This window comes from Periophthalmus magnuspinnatus, chromosome 1 (assembly GCF_009829125.3).
Source record: "Periophthalmus magnuspinnatus isolate fPerMag1 chromosome 1, fPerMag1.2.pri, whole genome shotgun sequence".
NCBI classification, from domain to species: Eukaryota; Metazoa; Chordata; class Actinopteri; order Gobiiformes; family Gobiidae; genus Periophthalmus; species Periophthalmus magnuspinnatus.
Window position 1 is genome coordinate 33,315,239 of NC_047126.1, and position 27,060 is coordinate 33,342,298.

At 39.4% G+C, this 27,060-nt stretch overlaps 2 protein-coding genes across 2 annotated transcripts in view; one reads left to right on the forward strand and one right to left on the reverse strand.

The window, feature by feature from the left end:
• Window positions 1-4,092: 4,092 nt before the first annotated feature.
• LOC117378456 (beta-1,3-galactosyltransferase 1-like) lies at window positions 4,093-27,042 on the forward strand. Its single transcript, XM_033975062.2, has 4 exons — window positions 4,093-4,308; window positions 19,793-20,102; window positions 21,218-21,458; window positions 23,457-27,042. The coding sequence occupies exons 1-4, from the start codon at window positions 4,185-4,187 to the stop codon at window positions 23,934-23,936; spliced, it is 1,155 nt and encodes a 384-aa protein (XP_033830953.1). The 5' UTR covers window positions 4,093-4,184; the 3' UTR covers window positions 23,937-27,042.
• LOC117370472 (dynein heavy chain domain-containing protein 1-like) overlaps window positions 25,991-27,060 on the reverse strand; it is a 75,072-nt gene continuing 74,002 nt past the window's right edge. Inside the window, exon 47 of the mRNA XM_055221766.1 lies at window positions 25,991-26,476. Coding sequence (XP_055077741.1) covers window positions 25,991-26,476 — 486 coding nt within the window. The remainder of the gene's footprint in view (window positions 26,477-27,060) is intronic.

Below are 27,060 nucleotides of genomic sequence, written 5' to 3' on the forward strand. Positions count from 1 at the left end.
AATAATTACTGCACATTCTTGTGATCCTGATAAAATTTCTGTTATTTGTCCATACAATGTTGAATCATAAATGGTTTGGTGCGTATATTGAGATTAGTGCATAATCTCATCCTGAAAGATTAGCCTTTATATCCGCAATACGCAGATATAAAGGAGTGTGTTTAATTACTACCAAAGTTCCACAGGTCTTTGATTCAAATGAAGAATATAAAGGCAATGTCTATACTGTGTCTTAATAGGGGATCTAAACATGTCATGCATTTGATAGGGGCATTTAAACTTTTACCATTCCAGGTACATATATTAAAACAAGTTGTCATGTTATGTCAGTTTGTTTTTTAACATACAGTAATATTACATGATAAACAGAACATATAGAAATCCCAAAACTCCCACCATTTATCACCATGAACTCAAAAAAGCAAAACCTGCCCTAAATAAAAGCTGAAACTTCATGTAAGGTGGCTTCTCTTCCCTAAACTAATATATACACCTGACCTTATTCAATTCCACTGTCCCAAAGTCTATTTGAAGAAGATTTGCGTAGTTAAGAGGCAAAATAATCTGATTCTTATCTTTTTGGTAGTTTTAGGTTAGCTGGATAAAGAAGGAATGAATTAAATTCTTGTTTTTTGGCTTCTTCCATAACTCCAGTGAAGCCATGCCTTCAATCACAGTGAAACACACATCAGGAGAGCGTTTCTGAGGGCCTGCATTATTTCAATCCTCTCATCTTCAAGCGAAGGAAAGCATTTGGGCAAAGTAGTGCTGATGTGGGACAGCAGGTTGGATCCTCCTCGTGATTGTGGTTGTTTTTTGATCCGTACGTTATGTCCTGTCTTATGCTCCTGTTTTCTTGTGTGTTGTATTTGTTAATTTGTGTTTTTTGACAAATTTTCAACTTTTGGTGCAGAGTTCTTTCAGATCCATCTTAAACTTTTTTTTTTTTTTATATATCCTTTGCGTTGTTTGTCATTCCTGCTTGTATCTTCTCTAGACATCCTTCAAAGTTGCTAAATTGTGATTTAATGAACTTGCATTGCTCACCGTTACAATCAAACTTGTAATCATATTTGCGAGTTTATCAGATTCATCGTCTGGATTTTTCTTCTAGGTGTTCGTCAAAAGGTTGTTCCACAGTTGATTTGTTGGGAACCTTCTCAGATTGTTCGACACAGAACCCGTCTCCTTCCTGAGCGGTGTGATGGCTGGACATTCCCATGGTCTTTATACTTCTGTGTAATAGTTTGGACGGATGAATGTGGCATCTTCAGGCATCTGGGAATTGCACCAAGGATGAACCAGACTTGTGCATTTTTTGACTTTCTCATGATGTTACACAAAGAAACAGTGTGTTTCAAGTGTGCCTTTAAATACAACCACTGATATGACAAATGTTTTCAATAAACCAGAAGCTTCCAAAGACATGACATCCTCATCTGGGTTTTCCCATAAATCATTTTGGTAATCCTAATTGACCTAAAACAGGAAAAGTTTAGTCTGATTTCATGTCAGACGGTGAGAAAAAAAAAGTGTATGTGTGTTTTAAGATAGCGTATGTAAACTTCTGTTTTCAACTGTATAAGGCAGTGTCCACCAGGAGTAATCTGACCAGAACTGAAGAAGTCGCTTGAATGAGCAGCGAAACATCTTCACTCAAAAACTTTTTATCCAGCTGACAGAGTTCAGTTTGTCATTTACAATGTTTCATACCTGGACAAGTGAGGGATTACACAGACAACTAAACCAGGACTAAACCAGGACTGAACCAGGACTAAACCAGGACTAAACAAGGACTAAACCAGAACTGAACCAGGACTAAACCAGGACTGAAAAAGCCCCAAACCAGATCTACAACACAACTAATGGAGCTAAACCAGAACCACACCAATCCAGCCAGAGACTTTTATTTTTCTAATAGACCTAATGATTTGCATATTGTAGCTTGGCACTATTTGCATAATGAAGAAATCCGAAACCTCCCGTCAGTTTTGGCAGGTTCAGAACGTGAAGACAAACAAAAAAGGACAAGCAAGTGGTACTACTGCCATCTATTGCTAAGAGAAAAAAATAAAAATGTTGTCTTAGATGCATTAACTACTGTGTGTGTTGCAGCCACCAGCAGACAAACTATACAACTTCAGATGTGGGTAGTACTCAGTTACATTTAGCTGAGAAACTTTTATAGAAATTGTACTTTTCAGAGTACTTTTACTGCAGCTTATTTTAATCCCGCTTGAGTAATATTTGTAATGAAGTGACAGTACTTTTCTTAAATAAAAGTTGTGGATTTATGTCGACAATATGAAATGATTTGGATTTGTGTTTCTTGCAGCTCCTCGAGATATAATTCAGTTTGTCTGTTTGAAAATACCAGATTTTGTGCCTTATTTAATATTTTGCCCTTCTAAGATCAGATCCGATATTACGTCCCAACAGTTACTTTTCAAGTTACTCTTACTTGAGTCATTTCTTGGACCACTATTTTGTACTTCTACTTAGTAATATTATTTTGAAGTAACATTATTCTTCACATACACGGTGAAATGTGAAAGCACTTTAAAAAAAATCTAATTTAAATTGGGTTACATGGTTTAATCTTGGTTAAACACTTGGCATAAAAACTTCAAATTAAAAAGTAAGTAGAGACATGATTAAAAACAAGTTACACTTATCAATAATAGACATAGGCAGGGTATGTGTTGATATTCAAAAACAATCATTGAACATTTGCAAGGAAGACAGTCTTTTTACACCCAGTCAATTGGTAACTGGTTGCCTGAGCTGAGCAAATCCAGACATTTGACCTGAGGAACAAAGGAGAGGCCCGGCTCGCAGCACAGTGGACTGCTCCTCACATCAGTCCCATCCTTTCTGACGTGGCCCTGCCCCTTGGCTCGTCTCATATCAGGAGTGAGATCAGGTGACACCAAGCACTCATCTTACAGGGCTCTAACCTAACACTGATACTCATGCACATGGGGAATTCATTTGTTCACTGCCTGGCCAAAAAAAAAGTTGCCACTAAAGAAAAAAGGTCACACACTCTGATATTTGGTTGTCTTGCATTTATGATGGTAGAGTGTGACATCCCAAAAGCACACCCCAAGGTTCTCAATCGGGTTAAGGTCTGGACTCTGTGATGGACAATCCATGTGTGAAAATGATGTCTCATGCTCCTGAACCACTCTGTCACAATTTGAGCCCGATGAATCCTGGCATTGTCATCTTGGAATATGCCCGTGTCATCAGGAAAAAAAAAAAAAAATCCATTAATGGAATAACCTGGTCATTCAGTATATTCAGGTGTCAGCTGACCTCATTCTTTAAGCACAGACTGTTGCTGAACTTAGACCTGACAACTGCAGCAACACCAACTTATTTGCTTAGTTAAATCCAGGTGGCAACTTTTTTTTGTCCAGGCAGTGTATTTGTCACAGAGTACTTGCCATTATGGAGATGTTATTGCTTTTCCTGGAATATTCCACAGTATGGCATTAAACTCATCTATCTCCACTCCGCTGCAAGTTACCAGTCAGATCTGTGTAGAAGCAATCCAGTTCACAGTAAGAATGTATGTTTTTCAGTGTATTTCTGTACAGTTAAAACATGCAAGATGTAAGTTTAAAGCTGCACTGTGGAATGTTTCCGGCAAAGCAAAGATAAGTTGCAGTTCACCTTTAAAAGCGACTGTATGTAAGATTTTATCCATATGTGTCACCAGGAATATGAGGTAAACATGTTCAAATCGTATGTAGCTTTTACTGACTGAATTATTCTTGATTACACAAACATTGTACGGATTAGACACTTATCCAATCAGAAATCAGAAATGAGCCTCACATGAGCCTCTCATTTCTGTTATCAGTTTCAATGCTGAAATCCAGTTGATTTAAAACTAAAATGCCTCTCTTTGATCTGAATGGTCACTACCCAAACCCCAGCACCTGCAGACAATCATAGATCAGTGCTAGTGCAGCCTCTGCAGCTCAGGGAGTGAGTTCTGGAGGTTCTGATCTTTCACATGAGGGCTGTCCAGTACATATACTGAGCATGATACGCACTTGTTTCTTCTGCTCCTCTCTCCTCGTTGCGTCTTCGCCGTTTCCGGGTATTACGTAGAAGGCAGGACGTTGTTGTCGTCAAGGTGAGTTTAGCTCCGTGTTGGAGCCGGCTGTGGGCGTATGGACTGCTACCACTGCTTCTACTGCTTTTGCTGCTTCTACTATTCGAAAGACAGCCGCGGGAAACGGCCCAACGCAAACCGAGGCGCGGCAGAGTCTCCACCGCGTACCCGATGTGCCGCAGGTGAGCGCAGGTAACCCGTGTGTGCGTAAACGGGACACGACTGCTTATTTTTATCAGACTTTCTTATCGCACGATACGATGCCTCATATTCGCCTCATATTTCCACACTCGTACTTTCGCGTAAATAGCTCGTAATAAAAACAAAACAAACTTAAAGGCATCTAAAGTGTGTATACACCTATACGAGGACAAGAACAATGGCCCACAGTGCTTGTTCAATCTGAGCGTGTTGTTGGCCTGAGTGAATGCGGTTTAGGGACCGTCTCAAAAGTGCATGTCTGACAAACTGGGCTGAATCCCAGTCCCTTCAGACAGATATAAGGCAGTGTCCACCAGTAATCTGATCAGAACTGAAGAAGTGGCTTGGGTGAGCAGCGAAACATCTTCACTCTTACAATTATTTGTCCAGTTGACAGATTTAAACTTCGTTTTTGCTATGGATCAAGGGAGTGTCACTCAGTGTTCAGCTCCAGTCAAATGAAGATCATTGAGGCTCGCAGTCACACGGGCCAATTTGGAGCAGAGTTCCACATTTGGAATTCCGACCGCGATTGTCATAGAAACCAAAGAGCGATTCAGGAGCAAGGGTGTTGAAGGTAATTCAATTCAATTCAATTCAAGTTTATTTATATAGCACATTTAAAAACAACCTCAGTTGACCAAAGTGCTTCACATAAAATAACTAAACACATAAAACATATGAGGTATAATTACATTATACAAAAGAGCATGAAATACAATAACAGTGCAAGTACCAAGACGTTCTATCTAGACAGTATTAAAAGCCAGGGAGAAAAGATGAGTTTTGAGCCGAGACTTAAACTGAGTAAGAGACTCAGGTAAACAGACAGACAAAGGGAGACTGTTCCACAATTTGGGCGCTGCCACAGAAAAGGCCCTGTCACCCCTAGTTTTGAGCCTAGCTTTAGGCACAGCAAGCAGAAGCTGGTCAGCTGACCTCAGAGCTCTGGGAGGAGTATAAGGCTGCAGCAGCTCCCTAAGATAGGCTGGGCCCATGAAGTTAAGACATTTAAAGACAATCAGTAACACTTTGAATTTCACCCGAAAAGCAATAGGGAGCCAATGTAAAGTGCACAGAACAGGCGTAATGTGCTCCCGCCTGCAGCATTTTGAACAGTCTGCAAACACTGTATAGAGCCCTGGTCCAGACCTAGATACAAAGAGTTACAATAATCCAGGCGCGATGTGACAAAAGCATGTATAGCTTTGTAAAAATCAGCCAGAGGCAAGTAAGGCTTAAGTTAATGCCCCTTCCTGCCCACACGGCTGGTTTAGCAGGGTTAAACCTGTTGCTAATGCTAGTGGGAACAACCTCTGGGAAAGAAGGAAAAGGAACACAATGAACCCAAATCAAATTCCTATCTATCGAAAAAATAGCTCTTTAGCGTCCTCTTAAAATTTTATTAAAACATCATACAAGATGATCTGTTTGTTGTGGACTTGTGAAAAAATGTACATGGGGCTTATTTGAGATGGGGCACAAGTGACTTTACCCTTTATAGGAGAACAATAATGGAAAAAAACAAAACAAAAAAACACCTTAGTAGTGCCACCATTATTCGATACAGAGCACTCAAATTCACCGCACAGCTTAGTTCACTCACCCTTGTCCTGCTACAACTTATATTGGCCATTTTATAAATTTTGTAATTGTAATACAATTTATGGTATATTTTGCTTAATCGTGACAATATTATAAGGCTTCCTATTTTGTCACCACACACAGCATAATGAATTCATCACTAATGAACGACAAACTATTTTCTTGTCTTTTTTAAAACTAAAATATAGCTTTTTTTTTAATTTTCAGGCAAGTTGTTTCGATATGAAAATTACTTCTTTGTATCGTTTTGGTGAGACTACATGGAGCTAGATCTGTTTGTAGGTGCCTATTTTTTTATTTATAGGAAAACACTTAATGTCTTTACTATTTGTTGTGCTCTATTTGGCCCAATATCGAGTACAGAGCCCTCATATTACTCACCATTGTCCTACTACAACCTTTATATTGGACATTGTAAGATTACAAAAGTCATAATACTATATTCTGCAGTTTTTCACTCAATTCCTAAATGTTTGTTCCTATTACCATGACAACCATACAAGTTTAGAGACATCTGGAAACTCTGAAAATGAGACTAGTTACATACTGTAGCATTAAGTATGAATCGAGACAAGCCATTGCATTTGACTACATTTAAAACCATAGATTCCAGTACGGCATAAATGGTTGTCTTTGTATCCAGAGGCACAAAACAATGCCACTGCATCTCCTGCTATGCTGTAACGACCACCATCCTACTTCCTCCAACAGTAAGTGCCAAGCAGGTCACATACTATCTTTACTGAGAAAAAGGTGACATTGAGGTGTGGGATTAATGTTTCATGTAACATGATATTATTATACTTGATATATTATACTTTGACCTGTATGTTTTTGTGGGTGCCAGTGTGGCACGATGATGTCATAATGTACTTGGAACATACATGGACGTGGAAGTGCTATGTGCATTTTTGTACCAAGACGTGCAAGACGTGTGTTTCTTAAGAAAGACCAGATCAGCATGCTGACTTTGTCTTCAGTGAACCCAGATAACATGTACATGTCTGTATATTTCAAGATAATTATTAAGAGAATGTGACGTGTGCTACTAGTATATAGAGCCCACTCTGGAGATGTAAAATCAGGAGATCGTGTCGAATCAGTTTGAATGATGCCTGTGCCAGAATAAAGAACCTGGTTTATGGATCTACTTGAGCCTACTGGATTTTTGTTTGCGGTGTGCCTCCGGGAAAAGCTGACAGAGTCGTAGGCAAATTGTTTGAAGAAGATATTCAAATGATGCCATCGGAGGGAAGAAGGCAGCATCTCATTTAGATCTTTACCTCATTTTGCTGTGATGACTATATTTAGGCTTTATTACTTAAATTACATACAGTTTCTTTCTTGCTTTATTCTTTCTGTCAGGGACCATGTACAACTTCATTAATCTAACAAAAGAAGAGATGATTTGTACCAGCTACTGCTGCTTTCCGTGTGCAGTCCCTGGGCAGTGAACACAGTTTAAAACACACATTTCATTACGATTACATAAGACAAACAGTGACATTAGCAGGGAAATACATGTCCAGTACAGTATGTTTCCCACAGTCCAAACCAATTTAAAAATTCAATCATGTGCAGATTTTTATAGTGAAACACAACAATATAATTTATCTAGACTGGTGTGGACACATTTGATTATCTAAAATGTACTTTTTCAAATTCCTAGTAAAATTATTCAAATCTACAGAAAATGTCAGAGTCTGAAGCTGATTCTCTGTCTGGTAAAGGCGACTGAGCAAACGCCAAGGATATTTCTGGAACTGTGCAATTTCAGTTCACGGAGACCAAGTGGATCGGGGAGTTTGTTCGGAACAAAGTTTAATACATTTTTTCAATGTAGGTGAAGCTGCATTATTAATAATTTTGAATACATTTCTTAGATTTGAATACAGAAACCAGAAGTTTATGTACACTGCATACAAATACTTTTTTTTCACTGTCTGACATGAAGTCAGACTGAACCTTTCCTATTTTAGGTCAATTAAGATTACCAGAATTATTTCAGTTTGCTAAATGCCAGGATAATTTTTAAGTTAATGTTTCATTACTCTCTTCAAAGTCAGAAGTTTACAAGGATTTCATTAATATTTAGTACATTAATATTTGCCTTTAAAATGTATGACTTTGGACAAACATTTTGGATTTCCTTCCACAAGCATCTCACAATACTTGGCAGGAATTTTGGCCCGTTTGTCCTGACAGAACTGGTGTAACTGAACAAAGTTTGTAGCCGTCTTGCTCGCACAGGCCTTTTTAGGTCTGCCCATAGGAGTGAGATCAGGGCTTTGTGATGGCCACTCAGAAACATTGACTTTGTTATCTTTAAGCCACTGTAACCAGTTTGACCGTATGCTTCAGGTCATTGTCCATTTGAAGACTCATTTGCACCCAAGCTTTAACTTTCTGGTTCATGTCTTGAGATGTTGCTTCAGTATTTCCACATAATGTTCTTTCCTCATGATGTCATCTGGTGATGTGCACCAGTCCCTCCTGCAGCAAAACAACTCCACACATGATGCTGCCACTCCTGCATTTCAGGATGGTGTTCTCAGGCTTACAAGCCTCTTCCTTTTTTCCTCCAAACATAACAATGGTCATTATGGCCAAACAGTTCAATTTTAGTTTCATCAGACCACAGGACATGTCTCCAAAAATTTAAGTCTTTGTCCCTGTGTGCATTTGCAAACTGTAATCTGGATTTTTTTTGTTTCTTTTGGAGTAATGTCTTCTTCCTGCAGAGTGTCCTTTCAGTCCATGTTTAAGCCACTTTGTAACTAGTTTGGCTGTATGCTTCAGGTCACTGTCCATTTGGAAAACTCAATTGCACCCAAGCTTTAACTTCCTGGTTCGTGTCTTGAGATCTTGCTTCAGTATTTCCACATAATGTTCTTTCCTCATGATGCCATCTATTTTATGAAGTGCACCAATCCCTCCTGCAGCAAAACAACTCCACAACATGATGCTGTCACCCGAGTATTTCACAGATGGGATGGTGTTGTCAGGCTTACAAGGTTTCCCCTTTTTCCTCCAAATGTAACAGTGCTCATTATGGCCAAACAGTGACCATAATGATTTTAGTTTCATCAGACCACAGGACATGTCGCCAAAAATTAAAGTCTTTGTCCCTGTGTCCCTCTGTGGGGTAATGTCTTCTTCCTGCAGAGTGTCTTTTCAGCCCATATCAGTACAGTCCTCGTTTCACTGTGGATAATGACACAGTGACACATAATGACCAGTTTCAACAGCATCTTCACAAGGTCTTTTGCACATTCCTATGGTGTTTATACTTGTGTATAATAGTTTGAATGATGGCACCTTCAGGGATCTGGAAATTGCACCCAAGGATGAACCAGAATGAGCATGATTTCTTTTCACTTTCCCATGATGTTCCACAAAGACCCAGTGTGTTTCAGCTGAGTCTTCAAATACATCCACAGGTGTGTCTCTAATTAACTCAAATGTTCTCAATAAACCTATCAGAAGCTTCTAAAGGAGTGACCTTATCACAAATTAAATGCCTCGTAATGTTAATGTATGTAAACTTCTGACTTGGAAAAAAAAAATCCTCATTATTCTGGCATTTAGTAAATAATTTTGGTAATTGTTATGGAATCAGACTAAAGTTTTCCTGTTTTAGGTCAGACAGTGAGAAGAAAAGCGTACAGTGGCTTGCAAAAGCATTCATCTCCCTGGAACCTTTTCAAATTTTGTCAAGTCACAAACAATTTTAATATTTTTAAGTTTGCATTTTATGTGAATAAGTAACACAAAATGGTACATATATGTGAAGTTGAAAGAAAATTATACATCATTTCCAAAAAACTGAAAAGTTCAACAAGTATTTAGCCCCCTAAGTCAATACTTTGTGGAACCGCCTTTTGCTGCAATTACAGCTGCAAGTCTTTTGGGTTATGTCTCCACCAGTTTTGCACATCTCTAGACTGAAAATTTTCCCCATTCTTCCTGGCAAAAGACCAGTTCTGTCAGATGTGATGGAGACCGTTTGTGAGCTGCAGTTTCGAGTCTTTTTGGGTATGTCTCCACCAGCTTTGCACACCTACAGACTGAAATTTTTGCCCATTCTTCCTGGCAAAACAGTTCAAGCTCTGTCACATTTGATGGAGACCGTTTGTGAGCTGCAGTTTTCAGATCTTGCCACAGATTCTCAGTTGGATTTAGGTCGGGACTTTGACTGGGCCATTGTAACACTTGAATATGTTTTGCTTTAAACCATTGTATTGCTGCTTAGGCTTTATGTTTAGGATCATTGTCCTGCTGGAAGGTGAACCTCTGCTCCAGTCTCAAGTCTTTTGCAGACTCCGACAGGATGTATTTAGCTCCGTCCATCTTCCCATGAACTCTGACAGTGTTTAGATGGTGTGTTCAGAGTGATGTGCAGTGTTAGTTTTCCTCCACACATTTTGGTCTCATCAGACCAGAGCACCTTCTGCCACATGTTTGACTAGATTAGACTAGCCTTTATTGTCTCCCTTGGGAGAAATTTGTCTTGGGACAAGGGTACTCATGCCACATATAGAGACATATAACATACAGTACACACACAGTGGACACATCAATTAATGCAGTTCATAAGAAAAACAACCATTCAACATTTGATAATACTGCACCATTTGCTGTGTCCTCCAAATGACTTCTAACAAACTGTAAACAAGACTTTTTATAGACGGTTTTCAACAATGGCTTTCTTCTTGCCACTCTTCCATAAAGACCAGATTTGTGTAGTGCAGGACTAATAATCATCCTGTGAACAGTTTCCTCCACCTGAGCTGTGGATCTCTGCAGCTCTTCCAGAGTCACCATGGGCCTCCTGGCTGCACTCTGAGTACTCATCAAAACCTGCTTTAATCTTCGCCCACAACTTTTTCTCTGACCTGTTTGGTGTGCTCCTTTGACTTCATTTTGTGGTTTGCTCCCCAACACTCTCTTAACAAACTTCTGTGGCCTTCACAGCACAGCTGCATTTATACTGAGACAAGATTACACACAGGTGGACTCTTTTCAGTCATTAGGTCAACATTCAATCTTTACAAAATCATCAGGCAACTTCTAAAAGCAGTTGGTTGCATTCAAGAAAAAGGGGACTGAATACTTTTGCTCGCTGCACTTTTAAGTTTTTTATTTATAAAAAAAAAAAAGAAAATCTTGTAAAATATTTCCTTCCACTTCACACTTGTGTGCTATTTTGTGTTGCTCATTCACTTAAAATGCTAAGAAAATGTATTTAAATTTGTGGCTGTGACGTGACAATATCTGAAAAAGTTCCAGGGGGATGAATACTTTTACAAGCCACTGTATGTGTTTTTATATAATGTATGTAAACTTCTGGTTTCAACTGTGTGTGCATCGTCTGCTCTGATTGGTCAGGGTTTATGCTCAGTTCCTGTTTGGAAAATAGCGGGTAGCAGATTAGCCATGTCCATTTATATAAACAGTCAATTGTCGTGTCTCACTTTGCCAAAATGCCCTTAGATGCACCATTCGAAGTGTGCGTCGAAGGGCATTTACGTAACTTCCGGCGCGACAAGAGCTGCCCCATTTCAATGCGCCCGACAAATGTTCCCTGTGTTTCCAGCATTTCCACAGATATCGGCTGTAACCGAAGTGTGCATCCATGCACACTTCACACACTGCTATATCCCATCATGCACCGCGCCTACAGAAAAAAGAGAAGAAAATGGAGTCCGCTGCGCAATACACATTCAAATGTTCGTACTGGTTTACCTCATCTACAACATTGCGACATGAAACTGTTAAATCTGAATAAAGATATGTACAGGCCACGTGTTTGCTGATTAAAAAGGAGGGGAGTTACATGGGATAAAGGAATGTGCAGTTATTGCTAGACAATAATCTAATTATCATTAGAAATTATTATTGCAATAGTAAGAATGTTAGTTTCTAGTGTAAGCGTCAAAAAGGACCAAGACACTGAAACATAAAGTCAGAAGGATTTAATGAGTTCCACGGATAAAGTGAACAAAGAAGCAACAGACTCTCTGGAAAGGACAGAAGAGAGTCCTGAGATGTGCATGTGACAGCTTTTATAGGGTCCCCCAGTGTGTGGGTGGGTGTAGGTGTGAGGAGGGTCCTTCTAATCCGTGCGGCGTCTTCATAAGTCCCACGCTTATCTGCACATCTTCATGAGTTCCAGTGCATTCCATAGGTCCGCGCCCCCTGGTGGGAACGTGTCATTTACCTTCGCCTTAGTAAATCAAGATATAACTCATATGAGTGTGTGTGTGTGTATATATATATATATATATATATATATATATATATATATATATATATATGTACTAATAAGTGTTTTCTGGTTTATAGACTATAAATGTAAAAAAGGTATTGGTTACCTCTGTCTCTATTATTACGTTTTAACAAGGCATATTTTAGCTACAACTGGGAAAAAATGACCTTGAACATTATATTTGCCTATTGATATTCAATCTAAACAGAAATAAACGTCTGCGATGACGAAACCTTGACTTTTCTTCTATTAAACAATAAATAAGTAAAAATAACAGCTGTGGTAGTACGGTCAGTGGTGTAGGCCCATCCCATTTCAGCAAGATGGCGGCTACACTGAGGACTACTCATTCTCAACCGGGCACTTCGAGGAGTACATTGAAGGGTACCTTCGAATGATTTGGTGACTTGAGACGCGGCCTATGAGGTTGATTAGGAACGATCCAGTGCCTCTGAAGTGCCACTAAGATGATGGTGGGGCACTGGTTGGACTATTATTACGAGGTGACAGTTCAGTTGGTAGAGTCTTTTTCCACTGACCCAAAGGATGGAGGTGTGATTCATGCTCCCACAAATGAATACTGTCATTGTGTCCTTGGGCAAGACTCATAACTCACCTCTCCCCCAGTGTCTGTGTATGAGTGTGTGGGTGAGTGGGAGAGTGGTTTGAATGCCTTGATAAATAAATATATATATATATATATATATACATGTACAGTGGCACCCTAAACATTGTGCATTTTACAACAGAAACATAATTTAGTAGTAGAATGCTCCATCATATACCCCTGTAGCATACCTAGATAATAAATACCTTTACAATGAAAGAAGACTGGTCCTGAGCCCTTCTCATCTACGGTGCTTTTCCACCTTCAAGGCACCACTCAAAGTGCTAACATCAATTGAGAGCTTATGGGTCCTTGTTTAATAACAGCTTTACACTGAAAGACACAGCTCTTAAACAGCCCTCTGAAGGCTTGGGTCGCATACTGTAATCGATTATTTATTTGATAATATTATCAGAAATGTTTGAATGTCCATTTAAAGCTGGGTTGCTATTTCTTATTTTTGTATTGAATTGTATAATATAATTGTGTGTGTGTGTGTGTGTGTGTGTGTGTGTATGTGTATATATATATATATATATATATATATATATATATATATATATATATATTGTGTTATTAAAACTGCGTCCGGAGCATGGAAAATGGCAAAAATCAAGTAGTAAACACGCCCCGACATGGCAGTGAGTGGTGTCAAAAATTAGAACTCGACGACCTCTAATTGTCACAAAACACCCCGAGAAAAATAACAAAAGCCGACTTGGTAGCGCCCCCTCAAACTTTGATTTTCATGGGGCCAATGGGAGCCCGACTTGGAAAAAAGTCAACGTAAAAATCTGACAAAGGACATGACAAAAATGATATTATGGCCCCGCCCTAAATTGTACAGGAAGTCGGCCATATTGGATCAAACCCGGGAATGACAAAAGTGCACACCCTCACATTCAGGACATTTTCTCACAGTTTTCATCACAAACACTTCAAATTTGGCCAAATCCCACTAAACCCATGTGTGATTAAAGATTATCAATTACATTTTGATTATGACTTTGGATGTGGTCAGGGTGAATTTTCAACAAAATTGCAATTTTTGGAAAATTTCAATAAAATATTTCTCTTTCACACATTTTTTGTTGGGAAAACGCTAATACAGCGTTTATGCACATTTGTGAGCTGAACGCAATGATATGCAAATCAAGGCGCACTCTCACAAAATGGCTCTCTAGCGCCCTCTTCAAATTTCATTTTCAAAAATTCGTAGAAGACAATCGATTTGTCATGGACTTGTGAAAAAATTCACAGGAGCCTTATTTGTGATGGGGCACAATATGAGAAAGTCACATGACTGTAGCAGTTATGGTTTAGGAGAAAGATAATTGGTGGAAAATGCGTTTCCATTAGTAGGCCCGAGCCTGGGACTCTGTCCCGGCGAGGGACTCATTAAAACCGCGTCCGGAGCATGGAAAATGACAAAAATCAAGTAGTAAACACGCCCCGACATGGCAGTGAGTGGTGTCAAAAATTAGAACTCGACGACCTCTAATTGTCACAAAAGACCCCGAGAAAAAAAACCCCGAGACTGTAGCTGTTATGGTTTAGGAGAAAAATAATGGTTGGAAAAAAAAATTCCATTATTATTATTATACGTGCCGGATTGAAGCCACTTTTGACCCCCTGAACATTAACGAAAAGTCAATTTTATTGGACCCAAAATTCATTTTTTTTTGTCTACCTTTGTTTCCGAGTCACCTTTGTTTCCGAGTCATTTTGAAAAATGACTCGGTAGCGCCCCCTACAACCCCAATGCATTTTTTTTTCTAAAGTTTGACATAGACATTTGAAATTTGGCACATACATCCTCCTTGACATACTGATCAAAAATGTCAATAAGAACATACCTCTATTTGCAACTATGTTACCATGGTAACATAATAAATGTGCCATTGAAATGAATGGGGTTCAGAGTACTGGACTTTGTTGTAGACTAAATAGATGCTCTACACTCATCAAACTATGGCCTAAATCTCAAGGTTGGCAAAAAATGTTGTATTTTCATGTGCAAAAAAATTCATGTCTCAAAATGACTCAATAGCGCCACCTCAAAAATCAAAATACATTACGGCAAAGAGAGACCTTTTTCATTGTAGACAAATGAAATTTGGTACAAACATAGAACATGTCAAGACAAGTAAAAAAATATATTATGACCCCACCCTAAACCCTACAGGAAGTCGGCCATTGTGGGCGGAACCCCATTTTTTCAAAATTTTAACTCTAACATTTCGATTTTTTTATGTCCTGGATTTTCATTCAAGAAACTTGCAAAATGGCCACAATTTATTAGACCCATGTGGAATTATAGGGAACTCTTATAGGGATATAGGGAATAGTTATAAAATGTGGGTGTGGCCAGCCTGCAAAGACGAAAGACATTTTTTGAAGTTTTAAATGGCCCGTAGCTCAAACATGCAGTTTCCTATTTTCCGGCATTAATATACATTTTGTTCAAAATCTTCATCTGAGTGCATAGACATGCAATTTACACATATCAAATATTACATTGCTCCACAGCGCCCCCTTGAAATTTTTTAATGGCATGTAAAAAAATTACTTTGTCACAAACATTTGAAATTTGGCATGGACATCCCTATTCCAATACTGAACAAAAAGTCAATGACACCATACCTCTATTTTTAAAGGTGTTGCCATGGCAACGTCTGACATTTCTCATTGAAATACATGGGTTTTGGTCAACAAAAATTAAAAATAATTACTGTGTCATAGACCATTGAATTTTGGTACACATATTCCGCTCATCATACTGAAGAAAAAAGCCAAGGAAGACATACCTCTATTTCCAACCGTGCAGGCGTAACAATGTCATAAATGGTCTCATTGGAATGAATGGAGTAGTTATTACTCAGTCGCTGATTTTGGGGGGAGGGGTGATGTAAGCGGGAACGAAAGGCAGGATCTCCGCGGTGGCGTGTACCCCACGGTCGCAAGGGCTGGCGAGGGCCTTTGTCACTGCTTGCAGTTTTAATTATAATTAAAATTAATTTGGCCTACAAAAATCAGCATGATTGGTATGGACAGTCTTGACAAGAATACTTTTGAAAATGTATATAGTTACTTAAGTAAAACAAAAAACCAAAAAAAAAAAAGGATTTTTACTGACGGGCCAGTCAGAGTACTGTATTGAGAATTACTTTATAGTTTTGTGAAAAAAAAATACTACATAGAATTACAAACTGCTTTGTTTTTGCTGCCCTGTTTGTTATGGAGTAATTTATTTCCAATTAGAGAAGAAAAATTGCACACGCACGCACTGCAATGTTTTCTTTCTTTTTTTTTTTTTTTTTTTCTTCTCACTGATGCTGTGCAGTTTAAGGCCAAAATTACCTGATGAAGTACCACCATGTATTCCTTTCAGTTTTGGAAAGAGTAACTACCAGAATACAGTGAAATACATAATTATTATGCATTATAATAATTCTATATGTAGATACGTTTGCCTTTGGGCCATATGGGCTAATGCATAACTGTTACCCTTTAGTACTCCCTATTTTTTGATTGACAAAATCTTTATCCAATGTCACACTGCCATTTTTTTATTTTTTTTTTTTGCTATAAATGATTTTCTCATAAGTCAGACGTCACCAGAGATTAATGAACAGTCTTTTGGTAGAAATAGACTTTTTTCCAATTAAGAGGTGGCTTTAATAGCATCTGTTTCATTCTGATTTGCTTTGCAACAGCTGCTTTCAACTAATCATCTGGACACAGTCAGTTCAGAAAGCAAATCAAAACAAAGTGGATGAAAATTAAAGTCACCTTCTGATTTGGGGTGTAGATGAAGAGGTGTGGGATCATCACCAGATCTTTAGCCATTTTTGCTCATGAGCACCACATTTGCCAGCTCAGACTCCCCATATCTTTTATTGACCTGTGTTCAAGTTGCGTAAATACATTTTTAAGCAAACTATACTCAGTTGTGCCATTTCTTTGTAATGTTGGAATCAGCCTTAAAGCCTTAAAATAGAGTATGCGAGTTTCACCAATGGCCTTGAAGCCAGAAAAATGATCAGAAGCAGTTTAGAAGTAATTTTGCTACATGATTTTCCAGAAATAAACTGATGCTGTCTTTTAACAAATTTTGACTCAAAGAGTGAAGAGGAAAGCTCCATTGACCTCCTCATGTAATGTAAATGGTTAAATAGCAGGTGTTTGGGGAATGTTGAACATAATTGCAGAAACACCCTATTATACTGTTGAAATATCTTTGTCTTCATTTTTAAATTGGACCTTACTCAGTCCCAATGAGCTTAAGCCTCCAGGCCTTCACCAAACACAATTTCAATGCATCATGTGATACATATTGAAATATTAACCAAAAGGCCTTCTCCACCTGTAAGTGAAGTTTACACTGTGAAGTTAACCTGTGTGGGCACTTAGTTCAACCACTGCAGGGGCATTATTCAAGGGCTCACAATACCTTGTGCATGATTCAAGTATTCTTTTTTCAACCATGTTCATTTGGTAATTTGCTTGCATGTGTTTTTAGCAAAGTTTTTTTTTTTTTTCCCCTGTAATGTGTGTATTCCCATATTTAGCCCTGTTTGTTGTCTCTTTTGAGTTTTGTGTGTTGTGTAATTTGGTAATTTCTGCACCCTGCACTCTCTTGCCAGCTCTGCTGAAGAAGTACCCTCTTTAACATACTTACAACTTTTACAACAGATTGCATATGAATGTAAGTCACTCACTTTTAAAAACATAAATGCAGTGAGATGTGACATTAAAGCAGCAAACTGTGCTTGTGTCTGCTCTAGATTTATAATGTATGACACTTGTGGAGCATTATGTTAGAATTTTCACATTTAAAATCACAATATTAATCTAAAACAACTTAATAAATTATACTGTGGAAGTTTGCTAACTTCCGTGTTAGAAAACAATGGTGAACAATGGGAGCGAAGAACGCTCTAGATGTCATCACAACAAAGAGTCGTGTAGCTGTCGATTCCGCCTATGGATAGCTGCACATCACACTAGCAAGTACAGATTTTTTTTAATTTTTTTTTATTTGTACCAAAATTACTATGCGACATTGCTGAATTCAACAAGTATCACCGATTAAGAAAATATAACTAGAGAACAAAATATGTCACAGTGTGCGTGTCCGTACTTAACACTCTGAACACAGGTTTGTTCAGAAAAAGTGATTGCAGACCAGGTTTTATCTCGTGAGATGAGTGAAGGTACAGACAGCAGGCACATGTGTGTTACATTACAAAGGAACCTTCCAGTACTTATACCCTGAAAAAGATACTATCTATAGGGGGCTTTATAGAAGTCCTCAAACTAATTTTACATACTGCCCGTGCAAGGTTCAAGGTCATAAATGGGTTGATCGTTAACTGTTGCTATAAGGTAGAGTACGTCACTGAAAAGAATGCTTGCAGAGGCAGGGCTCGTGTCACAGAACAAAAGTAACAGGTGCCAGTGAAGACATCTTAAAATAAGCAGATGTTGCATTATTACTGAAAACAAGTTCACCTCAGTGATGTCTCCCTCAAATAGGATGTCAATACGTTTCTTTAACCACTAAGGCCAGTTTCCATTCTGGGATTACTCCATGCAGAAGAATGCTCTATTCTTCTGTGCAACAGCAACTAAAAGACACTGAGATGTTTGACAAATTGGCCAAGACTGTGGTGCAAGTAGTAGCATTTCCAGTCCTCCACACAGTTCTGCAAATTAGAAGGAACATGCATCCAATCTAGAAAAAAATCAATCAATCAATCAACGTTTATTTATAGAGCACTTTACAACGCTCAAGGTGACCAAAGTGCTTTCCAGTAAAATCGAATTAAAACAAGTTAAAATCATACTAAAACAGTAAAATAGGAGAATAAAATAGAATAAAGTACATTAATATAACAAATTATAAATAATGATAATGTGTCACAACATTACTAAGTGTTGAAAGCCAGTCTGAATAAATATGTTTTAAGCCTGGATTTAAAAAGACCAAAGTCAGTAATGGTGCGCATATCAGGAGGCAATTTGTTCCAGAGTTTGGGCCCGGCCACAGAGAAGGCCCATTCAAAAATAAACAATATAAACATATAAACATACAAATAACAGAATACCTATTTCCCCCTTCAAGCTAGGTGCTACTCCGGTCCATCTGCCTTCCCTCCCCCTGCCCTAGGAAGAACAGAGGTAGTGACCCCTTTTAGAATAAACCATTAATCTTTTACAGCAGGGGTGTCAAATTCATTTTCACTGAGGGCCACATCAGCAAAATGGGGCCAGATGTCACAATAAGGCAATATAAATGTAACCAAATGTCATGTAAAATAAATGTAACTACTTTTTAACTTGTTAAATAGATGTTTCTGTATTTATTACTTAATGAAGTTACAAATATTATATTTACATTTGCACAGATATAAAATTATGTCTGTGTGTTTGTCTCCTGATAAACTGACATTTTTAAAAGTCTGTATGTGACCTGGGTTTTATTGCTCCAAATGGCCTAAAAACATGAATTCTTTTTCATCATTGTATTCAACCTTCAGCATTAGTCAAGTGGTTTAGGCTGTTTTAAGTTTGTTCTGATTATTGGAGAGACTGGATAGACCGGTCTGAATGCAAGCAAGAGTCTAGGGACAGATCTAAGGCTGCAACTACAGGTTATTTTAGCTGTCAACTTGTCAGCAATTATGTATTTTAAAACAATTTTTACACAAATAAAGTTTGAAATATGATGGCTGAAGTCCTGTTAACGATAAAATAATTGTCATCATATTTTGATAATCATTAATAGTTGACTAGTCACAATAATTCCAATGATTCATTGCAGCTCTTGTCGCGATGATCCACTGATCCCAGTTAAACAATGTTGTAACGGTTTATGATTAGTATTTATTTGAGCAAGTAACATAAAATACTTGCTCAAGTAGTATTTCTAAGAGAGCTTCAAAAAATACTTGTTTAAAGTGTTTTGTCCTGTTTGTTGCAGGGTTGATGGAGGCTGGGAGAAGGTACACAGCTGGCATCGTGCTGTCCATCGTGCTGGCTCTCACCTATTTCCTGGTCATCTCAAATGTGGAGCAGAGTCAGGCCAATCAGTTCTACCAGCCACCGTTCAAAAAGGCCCCGCTGCTGGACTCACCCCGGGTCCCTGAACCTGCTTGGGAGGACCCGGGGCCATACTATGTTGCCTACCCGCGGAACTACCACTTTATCCTGGGGGACACTGAGGTGTGCAAGGAGTCCACTTTCCTTGTCCTGCTGATGGTCCCTGTGGCCCCCACAAACGTGCACGCCAGGTACTGTGGCTCTATGTGCATTTTTAAACTAGAGAAAGTACAAGTTATGCTAGTATTGGGTCACACATTTCCCTGTGGCAAACTCTCAAAACTATAACATATCTGAGTATCTGACCCAAACTGCACCCACAAGACACCGGCACAAGAGGGCAGAAAAGTACAAGGAAACTTAATCACCTAAACGAAGGAACTACAGTCCCAGTAGCCTGTATAAAAGAGATGACCTCACAACAGTGACAACTACTTCTAAGTACTAGAGTGCTCATGGACTCACTTATAAGCTACAGAGATCACATCTGTCCCAAAAGCTACAACAAAAAAACAAATCAGGCCATACTTGTTTACCATCTCCTACTGTCTGTAACGTCTACCTACTAGATACTCATTTGAGCAAGTATTGTTACTAAAAAATTTACCTTTTTTTGAATATCTTTAGAATGAGCTTGAGCTGTATGAGAAAACGTATGAGACACATAGACTAGTATACACCCATGGACCACTATGAACCTACTGGACACTGAGGATTACACAGATATGAGGCCACATGGGATAGAAAAGAAAGTACTACTTTTGCACTCTTCAAACTAATGACAGAGATAGGATCCTTTTTGTCACCATTTATTAGGGTGCAATGAAGATATGACAACATGAAGAGCCAGCTTTAACCATGATAGCCGTCCCAAAAGCAGCACAGACGCGAGTCTGGTGCCTGCATCTCCACCATGGTACTGTGACTAGCTGGGCATGTTTAAGTAGGCTTTAAGTTTGCCACACTCTAGTTTGGGACTGGAGTCACCAGTCTACCAACTAAATATTTAGAACAATAACAACAGTGAATAATAATGCTAGTTGTACAGATGCCTAACTATTGTTATTTCCAATGAACCCAGATCGTTAGAAAGTGCAAGTGCTATACAATAAAATAGTGTTAAAATGACGTGCTGGCAACACTATCATTTAATGTTGAAAATGACATTCTACTGTGTAAAGAAAGACAATTCAATATTGAGTTTCGAGACAATACTACATACAAGTATATACAATATATACAAAAATCACCAAGCCATGATCAAATGTGGATACCAGTCGGTGTATTTGTCCCATCTTTGTGGTAGGAACATTATCCGCAGCTCGTGGGGACGGCGTGCAGAGGTCAGGGGTCACCTGGTGCAGACCCTGTTCTTCATGGGGATGCAGAGTGGCCCGGGCTCTGAACAGCTCCAGGAGAAGCTCAGGCACGAGAACCAGCAGCACCACGATCTCATCCAGAGCAGCTTCATCGACAGCTACCACAACCTCACCATCAAGACCATGGTGATACTGGAGTGGCTGGCCACACACTGCTCCTCCTCTGTGGTACGCCTCTCTGACTGTGGTGGCTGGTGGGGCTCACTAAATTCAAGGCGTCTAGTAAAGAACATATATTGACTTTTTGGGAGCTTTTAACCATGTTGTACCATTGTCCCTTCATCAAAAATGTACCTGGAGTTATATTTTCCAAATATAGACATTATTTTACACCATACTACGCCGTTTTCTGATCTATGCTATAATGTTGTTTCCTCATCAAAAACATACTCGGAGTTGTATTGTCTCATTCACACGTTTAACACACAATCTCAGTGTCTTCAGGCTGAGTTCTCCTCGTAAACAAACACTTTGTGATGTCATGTGGTACTGTGTTTTTAAACTCCACACACCTTTACTAGAATAATTTGGATCAGCCCTGTAATTGCCAGTTTCTATTGACCAAAAGGTGAAAGGAGCTGTTAACCTGAAAAACGAATGCTTCATGAAGTCACAAGGTGGAACAGAGCATTTTGAGCTTTATAGACAGACTAATAATAAAGTGTTACTCAAACGTGTGTGAATGAAACAAAACACAACTCTGGGTATGTTTTTGATGAGGAAACAATCTTAAAACACACAAGTCAAGTCAATTTTGTATAATATAGAACCTTTTAAGTTGGAAAATGTGAAATACTTATCCCAAGGTGACCAAAAGCATGTTTAAAAGAGAATTAGCACCACAGAAATGCATAAAATGTGTTCTTTAAAGGGCTTATATTGCTCAATTTTCTGATCTATCTTGTAATGCTCTTTCCTCTTCACAAACAGACCTGGAGTTTTGTAAAGTCAGTGCAGTAGAGTAGAATGAGGAGTTCTTATTGTTCTGTTTTGTGGGTGTTGTAGTTTTTATTAAACAGCTGGAGGGTCATGTGACTTCTCCGATGTTGCCGCCGCTAGTTAGGGTGGTCGGATTTTCCAAACACAGCTGAAGCTCCTTAGGGCGCTTTATGGTTGACTCCGTTACATAGATCAAAAGATAAAGGAGTTAGGAGTTATGATCTGAGATATTCAGAATGAGCCCAGGTTCCATCTTGTGATGTCATGTGGTAATACAGGAAGTGTGTCACTGTGTTTTTAAGCTCCACATACCTTCACTAGAATCATTTGGATGATTTCATACCTGGAATCACCAATCTCTACTGACCTAAAAGTAAAGGGCAGCTGTTTACTTGAACTACCACATCACAAGATGAAACAGAGCATTTTGGAGATGCAGAACATCTAATAATAAAGTGTTACTCAATCATGTGAATGAAACCAAACACAACTCCAGATGTGTTTTTGAGAAAGGAACAATATAACTTGGCTTAAAGCTCACAAGAGTCAATGTTGTGACCTTTTAAACTTTTGACCACTTATATAAAACATTTTCTTTTTATGAAAAAAAGTCTGGATTGGTCAGAATGTAGTTGCATGCTACTGTATCTTCAAATCGTCAAGACAAAAATATTAATTGTAAATGTTTGGAATGTTGCCAGAATGTATGGCTAATTAAAGGTGAACTGCGTAACATTTCTGGTGCTACTGCTTCTCTCAGTCTCTATATTGAAGACAGTCCACCTCACAGTACAGTGTTTTTGAGTGATAAACGCTGCAATTAAGTAAAAGCTGAATAGATAATGCCATACTGCTATTTTATTTCATTGATTAGGACAATGGTACAAACGTCTCTGCTTAACCTATACTCTGCATTATTACGTTAACAGTAAATTTCCATCTGTAGTCATCGAGAGGAGGGTCAAAGTGCATAATATATAAAGTGAAAATAGTACATTACACTTAGGGATGCAGCTGTCTGGTTCTGACGATATCCTGGTTGGAACATACATTGATGTAATAAGATCACTTACTGGACTGGCGCATCCCTAATTATTCAGCATCATTACAAGAGGAGGCGTTACATTCTATGTCGACAAGCACGTCGTGCACCCTCCACCCAGCCTCTTTACCATGTTCTACCATTTTAAGACATGATCTCACAGTTGATATCTTGTCCCCCTCAAGGCGTATGCGGTCAAAGTGGACTCGGACATGTTTCTGCATGTGCCCAACCTGGTGGACCTGCTGTTGCGGCCCGACACCCCGAAAACCAACTACATGACAGGCCTGGTGTGGTGGCACAGCCCTGTCCTCCGCAACCCGGGAAACAAGTTCTACTTGCCCCGCGAGGTGATCGCCGAGTCCGAATACCCCCCATACCCGCTGGGCATGACCTACATCATGTCATTGGACCTGCCCCAAAAGATCCTGGGCGTGTCCCGAGAGATTAAGCCTATCTTTATCGAGGACGCTTACCTGGGCATGTGTCTGAAGAGGCTGCAAATCTCGCCCACGAACCCGCCCCAAGACGACATGTTTCTGGTGGATGTGCACCACCCCTTGAGCTCCTGCGCCCTCTCCAGGGTCATAGCTACTACCACCACGAGCGTGCCCCAGATGATGAGCTACTGGAGGCGCAGCCAGCAGCCGCAGACGCACTGTTAGCTGGACACTGGTTTCTTCGCCTTAGTACACAATACATATTCTTGGTCGACTAAAGATACGTCCTGCGCCCTCTCCAGGGTCATAGCTACTACCACCACGAGCGTGCCCCAGATGATGAGCTACTGGAGGCGCAGCCAGCAGCCGCAGACGCACTGTTAGCTGGACACTGGTTTCTTCGCCTTAGTACACAATACATATTCTTGGTCGACTAAAGATACGTCCTGTCGATTGATTAGTTGACTTAAAAAGAGGATGTGGTAAAAGCTCTCAAAACTATTGCGTATCTCTATGCATCTGACCTAAACTGCAATGACAAGACTAAACCTGCAGGAGGAGTTTATGCAAAAACTACTATTTATGTATTTGTATAGAGACAAATCTTCAGCTAACTCGTTAACTTCTTCTTTCTGCTGTTGTCACATATAAATCCTCATAATCTAAGTAAAATGATTAGTCGATTAATACACATTTTGATCGTCCTCGACACCATCAGACATTGAAAGACTTGGCGACTAAGTGAGGACTACAGCCCTATTCTGGAAGTTGCCGTGGCTCCCGTCATTGTCATTTGGGTTGTGTTATTTTGCATGGAGCTGTCAATCTTCACTTAAGTTTTATACAGACTACAACACCATTTTGGAGCCTCCAACAGAATCGGTATAGTATTGCCTTGTTGGCCACATGGACATTGAACATTTTACACAGATCAACCTAATTTAAATCATAAAATGCCACAACAACAAAAGTGCGGTTTAGTGCATTCATACACCAGTGTACACAAACACTGGGGCGTAGTGAGTTAATTGTCTTGCCCAAGGACACAATGGCAGCATTCATCTGTGGGAGCTGGAATTGCACTGCCAACCTGTGGGCCACTGGGTTTAACTGACTCTACCAAAGATGTTTATGGTGAGAGTGGGATTTGAACTGCCAACCTTCACATCAGTGGACTGTGCTACTATAGTCCTTATGATAAAATCTTTAGCAAAATAAAATCACTTTTTTATGTTTAAAACACTTTGATACAGAATGTAGAACGCAATCCAACATTTGAATGAAATCTAAAGTATAGAGTTGCTGATGCAGGTAATTGCGTCATGATTGCTGTCTTCCAATAGTGAAGCGTTGTCCCAACATGCTTTTAGCCACTGGGTTAAATTCTCTGGATCCTGCAGATTTTCTCAAACATTTTAATACAATTACAATTTTGAGACACCATACTTTTACTCCCATTTGGCTATAGAATACTATGTGTCTAATTACACAGTACTGAATACCTGCATCAAAATGTATTTTGTAATGTATTCCGTTACATGGTCCAATCAGAGTGCTGCATTCTCAATACTTTTACTTCAAGTGCCATTATATTATAGTGAAAAAAACATAACATAATTGCAAACAGATTGATTTTTGTTTGTTATGCATTTATTTATGCCCAATAAGAAAATCATACATTGCAAGAGTGGTTTTCTTGTTTACTTTATTCATTACTTACGTTATTTTACAATTAGGTTAAAATATTTGAGGAGACTACTGCTACTTTTAGTCCAATAAGAATAGCCGGAGTAATTTCTTGGACCTGTACTTTGTCCTTCTACTTTGAAGTAGTACCTTGCCATTACTTGAATACAATTTTTGTCTACTCAATCCAGATTGCACAAAGCCTGAACAGATCTACCACTCTATACACGTTTTACGCAGAGCAGAAAGTTGTATTTTCCAACTTTCCAATTCTTTCATTTGATTAAACTTTTCTAATAAGAAAGCAAAGTAAACAAACATGTAGCCTTGATGCTTCACATTCATTCAGCTGAAACTTCTTTTGGCTGTGGTGACTGTCTATTAATGTGCTTTGGTGCAAACATATTAATGTTTGGTCTTATTATGGTGTGTGTATAATTGTATATGAAGGCATGAAGGAAGTAGAGAAACCACTGGCCTAGAGAGGATAGGAAGATACAGTGCTTAAAAAACCCACTAACAACTCAACTCAATATTTATATTTATATATTAAGAATCCTATTCAGCTCTTTTTCGTGTGCCTCTGTGTTGGCTCAGAGCATGCTGATCAGGCGAACCCGTCTCAGGGCGCAGGTCTCAGGCCAGAGTCTGGACTGAAGAGGGACCCAGGCCACCACCTCCTCCTGCCCCACAGTCAGACTGTTGGGGCCGACTGGGGGCACGCACAGAGGACACAGAAACATTACAGGGGTACCTGAAGAGGGGGACACTGAATTGGCTAGAGAAGCAGGGACTGGGTTTCCTGGAGATGAGGGAATTTGATAGCTTGGGGACAGGATGACTGACTTTGTTGGAGATGGGGGGATTGAGTTGCCTGGGTACGGGGGGACTATGTTGCCTCCTGGAGATGTGGGGACTGGGCCTGGGCTGACACACAGGAGGGGGAGTGGGCTGCCTGCAGACTGGGTGTCCCGTATGGCTCTCTGTTCTGGGTCCCACTTGGCTCCTCTTAGCTCCAGGCCGCACAGGTACACAGCCTCTGCAGGAAGCGATGAGGGGCTGGTATCATCACCGACAACCTAAGCACAAATGCATAAGGAAAGAGAAGAATAATTTGGACTATTGCTAACTGTAGTGCACATACTGTACATGTGTGGGTTTGATGAGTCTAATGTGAATAAAAGATACAATATGTAACCTTTCTGGAAGAGAGTTTGTCGCCTGCTTGTCTCTACAGTGATGTGATTACTTGGCTGGGAATGTTCCGTTTCTGCCTTGGAGCGGGTCAGTTTGGTGGGCCTCTCTCCAGCCTAGTTGAGTTTCCATGCTCATGTTTTCTTTATTAATACAAATTTTAATTGCATCTGAGTCTTAGAGTTGCACCAAACTGTGTCAGGTGGGTGGACGGTCCGAGGAAGGGGTGGAACCTCCATTGGAGTAGATCTAATAAAAGTGACGGCCACACCCAATTCTGGGGCTTTTACTGGGGTTTCGGGGCTTTGTTGGGCATCTTTAGATTCAGAGCCACTTGTTTCTCACTGAACTGGTCTGGGTTCTCTCAATTGGGTCTAACGAATGAGACACCTAATCTGTAAGCTAAAGTAATTTCTGTTCATACTCAACACTTCAATAAACCTGTGGAATCTTATTTCTGGACTCGGCT